Source organism: Homarus americanus, unplaced genomic scaffold (assembly GCF_018991925.1).
Source record: "Homarus americanus isolate GMGI-L3 unplaced genomic scaffold, GMGI_Hamer_2.0 scaffold27231, whole genome shotgun sequence".
Taxonomy (NCBI): Eukaryota; Metazoa; Arthropoda; class Malacostraca; order Decapoda; family Nephropidae; genus Homarus; species Homarus americanus.
This window is the reverse complement of record NW_024718545.1, coordinates 1,402,542-1,409,832: the sequence shown is the minus strand read 5'-3', so window position 1 is coordinate 1,409,832 and position 7,291 is coordinate 1,402,542. Positions and strand designations below refer to the sequence as shown.

The following is a 7,291-nucleotide window of genomic DNA, read 5'->3' as shown; positions in this document are numbered from 1 at the left end:
GGAGTGCACCAGGGACCTCGACCAAACAAGCTGCAGGGCTCCTGGTAGAGGGCGCCTCTGGTAGGCCCCTGGGGACGCGACTGCTCTTGAGAGAATCCCTGAGCGGGTCCCTCGAAGCGCCGTTTCTTATGGGAGAATCCCTGGGGGCGCCGTTGACGTTAGGAGGGTTCCTCAATGCGCCACAACTCCTGAGAGGGGCCCCTGGGGGAACTGCCGTCCCTGGGTAAATCCCTGGGGTCACCACTGCCGCTGAAAGGGCCCTTGAAGTCGCCGGTGCCCCTGGGATGGCCCCTGGATCGCCGCCGCCTCTTATATGGTTGCTGGGATCACGGCCAACCCTGAGAGGGCCTCTGGGGTCGCTGGAGACCCTAGGAGAGCCCCTGTGTGTGCCTACGCCCCTAAAAGGGCCACTGGGAGTGCCCCTGGGGTCGCATACGCCCCTGAGAGGGCCTCTGAGGTCGGCGCCGACCCTGGGATGGCGCCTGGGTTCGTGGCAGCTTCTTGGGTTGCCGACGCTACTGAGAGGGCCCCTGTGGACTCTGCCGCTCCTGGGGGCGCCGATACGGCTAGGAGGACCCCTGCGGGCACTGCACCTAATTGGGCAAATGGGAGGGCCCCAGTAGGCACTGTCCCTGTAGGACTCCTGGGGGCAGTGGTTTTTTGCACTATTTAGAACAACGGGAGATATGACGTTAAATAAATACACCACACACCACATTTCCAGTGTCATCGCCTCATGAACAATGTAAAGGAGAATATATATCCAACAGGAAAACATAAGTTGGGTGCTGTGCTGACTGACTGTTCTGTTCTCCTCCTCCATTACCACCGCCACCACCACCACCACCCTCTCCTCCTCCATTACCACCACCACCACCACCTCCTCCTCCTCCATTACCAACAACAGTAATATTTGCAGTAACACTTGTAACAACAATAACAATAATAATAATAACAACAAAAACAATAATAATAATAATAATAATTAATAATAATAATAATAATAATAATAATAATAATAATAATATAATAATAATAAAGGTAGCTACATTAGACAGCCACATATGGTACATAAAACAGAAACGAGCTTATGAAATGTAATGCGAAATTTGTACATGAATCTGTTGATGGACGGCTATTAGTCCTCAGCACCGCACACCCTGAACCGTCAAATGATTATGGTGACGAAAAAACGGAAGATGAAAATGAAAATAAGGAAAAAAAACAGTTACATGGAAATAGACAGATGATAAAGGGGAAAAAACTAGATAAAAAGGAAAAAAATCTCAATAACGATAAGAAGAGGAAACAGAAGTTAGCCTTCACGCTCGATAAACCCTGATAATAGGATGGTAGACTCCGTAGGGTTTATGAGCTTATACGAGGGTTAGTTTACGAGCGGTCCCCAGACGAGTGTCGCAGCCGCCTTTGTGGAGACCCAACACACCCAGGAGATGGTGATAGGAGATCCCACCCTCCCTCTCACCCTGGCTCCCTGCATTCTTGTCTCCCTCCGTCTATAACACTCTAGCTCCTACCCTCCCTTGCAACCTTCCCTAACTCCCTCCCTGCCTGTAATCATACATGCCTCCCTGTTTGCCTCGATCCTTTCATCATGGAGTGCATCAGTGCCTTCCTCCCACCTGCTTGCCCCCATTCCTCTCTCCCTCCATGCCGGCCTGCCCCCCCCCCCCCCTCCCCTTTCCCCCCTCTTTCTTATTTCTCCTCTACGGCCTCTGCCACGTCTTTATTTAATTATCCCTTTATTTCCCTCTCTCGTTCCTAAGCCTTCTCCTTCCCTTTCTTCACTTTCCATTTGTCCTTCACATCCCTTTCTCCTCACCCCATCCCTGATTCCTTTGTTTTCCTCTATTCCATCCTTCTCTCTTCCCTATTTTTTTCTTCTCCATCACTCCTTCCTCCCATTATCCGTTTTCCATTTATGCCTACTATTCTCATTTTATCTCCTTCCTTCTTTCTCTGAGAATCTTGATAAAACATTCTTGCTTTTTATCTGTTTGGGAAAATAAACATCATACAAACTCAAGTCGCCAGAAAAGTGATAACGTTTTTATTTTGTCTCATGTTCAGTGCCAGTAAATGTCTTCTTCAGTAAGTGCGCGCACACACACACACACACACAAACACACATTATAGTGATAGTATCCATGGAAGCTTCTCCCTGGCTCATGGCTTTATCCAGACTGCTAGCTGCCTGACCAAGTCTACTCAGTGCCTACCCCATGCCTAGGAATATCCTATCACGTCACCATGGGCCCCTTTATATCTCTAGGGAGGAGGCCATGTGTGCTCTGCTGGAGAGGGTCACTGGTGTGGGCGCGTGTGGGCGTATTTGGGCGTGTGTGGAGGCTTCTGGGTTAATTCTGTTTATAGGTGTATTAGATGGTAGGAACGGGGATTACTGAACCTCTCTTGCCTGTTGTCTCACTGAATTTAAATGGTTCCTATTCCCACGACCCCTCTCCACACCCCACGACCCCTCTGCATACCCCACGACCCCTCCACCCTACTGACCCTCCCCGCCCCTCTCTACACCCCACGACCCCTCTCTACACCCCACGACCCCTCCACACTACACGACCACTCTCCACGACACACGATCCCTCTCCTCGCTCCCTCTCTACAACCACTAATTTCCCCATACCCACTACAGCTCCAGCTAAAACCAAACACACATAAACAAACACAGATTTACTTTCCTATCCACACATACACAGTCCACCCAATCATGCACATTAATATCGAGGGATACGGCGCCGCCAGTGTAATCTGACCGCCATATGTATGCAAATTCATTACCAATTAACAGGTGGTGATGCCAGCCTCAGACAGGTGTAATTACAACCGTAATCAATAATGAGACATTGCCATATTATACTAAAATGGCGGCGCACCTGAACTTACGGAGGAAATTAGTAACATTTCGATTCTTGTTTTTTTTTTACAAATTTCATCACGTTTTACACCTAACTGCGGGATGTGGGGTAAGGTGTGGGAGAGGTGAGGAAATGGTGGGAGAGGTGGGGAAGTGGTGGGAGAGGTGGGGAAGTGGTGGGAGAGGTTGGTTGATTGATTGAAACACTTTATTTAGCCAGAAAAATACAGATACAGAGTGGATAATAATAACAATATTAACATGGCTGAGCCAGTTGAGAACCTGAGATCTCTTTGAAGCACCTGATATATACTGTACATTTATCTCAAGGAAGTATTATGTAACATTTAGTATCATCTGGAATAGTACAATAGCATGGTAGTAATAAGTACATCTCATAATGTTACCACGGTTATCACTTCAATATTTATTTATTTTAATATTTATTATTTTTATTTATTTATTTATTTATTTATTTATTTATTTATATATATATATACACAAACATACATACACATACACATATACATATAAATTAGAGTGGAATTTAAAAACATAAGTATAATGGGGGAGCAGTACAACCTGGGTTGTGCAGTAATAAGGTTGAACAAGAGGACAGAGCTTTCAGGATTGTCTTGTTGGCAATTATGTTTATTGCAATGGTAATTACTTATTTATTTACATGATAATTTCCGATAAAACGGATTTGGTGGTACAATAAAAGCAGGTACTGTAAATATAGTAAGTGTTACAAGAAATATTAATACTTAGACAATAGATATTTTTTTAGAGATAATTGAAAGGAAGGGAGCGTAGTCTTTGCTCGGATGGGTGGGGGTAAGTTGTTCCACACCTTCACACCATGATATTTTATGGAGGTCTGGGACTGAGAGGAGCGCATGGGGGGTGGTCTTAATAGCTCTGGGTGCCTTAAGTTGTATCTCTGATTATTCCGGAACTGGAAGTAATTATTGTCAAGCAAGTGATTGATAGATTTGTAAACAAAGAGGGCACAACAGTGGGAGAGGTGATGGGAGAGTTGGGGGAGAGGTGATGAGGAGAGTGGGAGAGGTGGTGGGGGGAGAGGTGATGGGAGAGTTGGGAGGTGGGGGTGGTGGGTGGGTGAGGTGGGAGAGGTGGTGGGAGGTGGGAGGTGGTGGGGGGAGGTGGGGGGTGGTGGGGAGGTGGGGAGTGGTGGGAGAGGTGGGGGTGGTGGGGAGGGTGGGGGTGGGGAGAGTGGTGGGGAGAGTGGTGGAGGGAGTGGTGGGTGGTGGGGAGTGGTGGGGTGAGGTGTGGGGAGTGGTGGGTGGTGGGGTGGTGGGAGGTGGGAGTGGTGGGAGGTGGGGGTGGTGGGTGGGGAAGTGGTGGGGAGAGGTGGGGGGTGGTGGGTGAGGTGGGGGAGGGTGGGTGGGTGGGGTGGTGGGTGGGTGGGGTGGTGGGAGAGGTGGGGGTGGTGGGGAGAGGTGGGGGTGGAGGTGGAGAGAGGTGGGGAAGTGGTGGAGAGGTGGAAATGGTGGGGAGAGGAGGTGGAAGTGGTGGGTGAGGTAGGAGGTGGTGGGTGAGGTGGGGAAGTGGTGGGAGGTGGGGAGTGGTGGGTGAGGTGGGGGAGTGGTGGGAGGGTGTGGGTGAGGTGAAGTGGTGGTGGGAGGGATGAGTGGTGAGTAAAGTGTGAGAGCTAGAGTGACTTATGTACTGTGGAAGATGTCTCTGGGGGGGGGGGTGGATATTCATGACACCAAATACTACTAGAAAACAAACACCCCCAAATATTTTTAGTAAACACTTCCGACAAATAACACACGCCATCTCTACTAAACCAGCCTGTCATGTTGTTTACCAAAGATTGTTGTTTTTCTTTTGCCAGTGTATTTTTTTCCTCAATTTATATGTTTATCGTATTTTCCTTCCTGCCTTTTTCTTGTTTATGTTTTGTCTCATTATTTGTTTTTAATTTTTGTCTTATTAATTATTTTCCTTTTTAAAATTACTCTTCTTCTCTACGTTTTCCCTCCTAAGCCACTCTCTTTTCCCGGTCTTAACCATTCCCTTTCATCTCTTCCCACACCCTCTCATCCTCTTCTCGTAATCCTACACGTAGAAGGCATAAGATATTCGCATACTCCATCCAGGATAATACGATCACTAGCAGTAGTTCAGCGGGGGTGTTATGACAGTAATCCCGGCCTGGCTCCACTCGACATCATATTTTATTTAAGATTTCCTATACCGTCTTACCACGTCTTCTTCTCTATCACCATTTCATCTTTTATCAAGTATCATTTTCGTTGTTGTCCCTGAATTCCGTTCCTTCCTTCCCCCTTTATCACTAGAGCTCCCCTTCTTCTCCTTGTCTTTCATTTTCTTCTTAGTTGATTGCCACATCGTACGTAACCATGCAAGGAGACCGCTTCTGAAAGAATATGTAACACTGAGAAGTTATAGCAAACACACACACGCACACGCTCAAACTAGTGTTACTGTGTGACAGTCGTAAGTGTATATAGAAATAAGCAAATAGATATATAATAAAAATGAAGAACTTGGTAAATGTTAACAAGTAGCAAGCATTACACTCGACCACCAAACTGTGGAATACAGTAGCTACCTATTTGTACTTGGGTGAACTGTGAGTAGTCTAAACATGAACCAACGAACGTTTAGATAGGATGTAAGGACTGTTTCCACTTAACCACTGCATCCTTCTTGGAAGTAATAAGTTTCCCAGATTTCAACCCCCAAGGCGCCTAAGAAATAATGGCTCAAAGGCCGTGTTTTCCTTTAGTTAGTGTGTGAGTGTGTGTGTGTGTGTGTGTGTGTGTGTGTGTGTGTGTGTGTGTGTGTGGTCTCCGCAAAAGCAAATTCATATAATTCACAAATTTTGTTTTGCAGTTGTTATAAATAATTTTGTATATGAATTAATATTCAGTATGGACGCTGGAGGCCAACTTTTGCCAAAGACGGAATTTTAAAATGTTGGGGAATTGTATCAGCAAATAATATCCCGACACAGTTTAGTGTGTATATGTGTGTGTGTGTGTGTGTGTGTGTGTGTGTGTGTGACCAAATAAAGCGAATGATGACTTTTAAGAGGATTATTAGGGCTTTTAATCCATCTTTAAAATCCAGTTATTCGCTGGGTTTAAGCCTTACCTCAGAGGACTGACCTTTATCTTCTCTGACATTTCTGAAAAATTGATCCACGGCTTCACGGAAAACCTTTAAATGTTGCCTCACATCTAAACTCCAGAGTACGTAGGACATGTTATGCATTCCTTACTTGATCAGAACAAAATATTCTCATATTTTGTGCAGGTGAATTTATTCTATTCAATGACATGTCTTGAATCATCGCCATCAATACTAACCTTACTTAACCCCTCCAGGTAACGTAAGGGTTTTCAATCATCAGGTGAAATAAGTTGAGGTGCTAATAATCAGGTGATCCTCTTTAGTGTGTTGCATATAAATGACACACATTATGTAGTCTGAAATGAATAACACGTGAGTCAAAGTTTTCATATATAATACAATCTTCTGTACACAATTTCGTGATATTATTATTGTTTTTTCCTCTTTCAGCAGCACTTACTTGGTCACTGGTTTAGAAGTTATCCTACCCACATCACAAGCTGGAAGTTAACGTACCTACCTCACAAGCAGGAAGTTATGGTACCCACGTCACAAGCTGGAAGTTAACGTACCTACCTCACAAGCAGGAAGTTATGGTACCCACGTCACAAGCTGGAAGTTAACGTACCTACCTCACAAGCAGGAAGTTATGGTACCCACGTCACAAGCAGGGACTTATCGTACCCACATGACAAGCAGGAAGCTCCGGAATCGATTACAGGGGCTGGAAGCAACATTGGATAAGTAATTTAGCACCGTTGGCTCAATCTATCCAGCAGTGATTAGGGAGGTGGACGTTAATCGGCTAGTGGATCAGTTTGCAGGGATATTGATTAGCCCAGGGAGCCCCAGCCAGGGGTCCACAGTGATTTTTCTGGGGAACACGAAAAAATGAAGAGCATCGAATCAAACGTGATAAACATGCAGATGTGTTGCTAACTGACCAGGAAATGTTTGGTTTCAAGTCTCTTTTTTATATAGATTCGAGCCGTAAATATCAAAGAGAGTTTTGCCTTTTCCCTCAATATTACGTCCTCCTTGCCCTTATAAATCTGAATTTAAGCAGAGCCCCCCCCCAACACACTGGTCATACAGGTTGTCAAGCACACGATAAACTAGCTTAGGTTAGCTTAGTTTAGGTTAGACTAGGTTAAGTTAGGTTAGCATTTGGGTGAAAACAGCTAGGGAGGGGGCGGGGGGGGGAGTGATCTTCCGGCGATCGTATTATTGTCATCCTCTAAACTTTTACCAAGTTTTAATCTTTCT

General features: G+C 45.6%; 1 protein-coding gene across 1 annotated transcript in view; it reads right to left on the bottom strand.

The window, feature by feature from the left end:
• Positions 1 to 6,157, bottom strand: part of LOC121859762 (SH3 and multiple ankyrin repeat domains protein 1-like) — an 18,844-nt gene extending 12,687 nt beyond the window's left edge. The window contains exons 1-2 of the mRNA XM_042356750.1: positions 6,047 to 6,157; positions 17 to 643 (exon numbers count right to left, since the gene is read on the bottom strand). Of these exons, the coding sequence (XP_042212684.1) occupies positions 17 to 643; positions 6,047 to 6,157 (738 nt within the window). The remainder of the gene's footprint in view (positions 1 to 16; positions 644 to 6,046) is intronic.
• Positions 6,158 to 7,291: the final 1,134 nt, after the last annotated feature.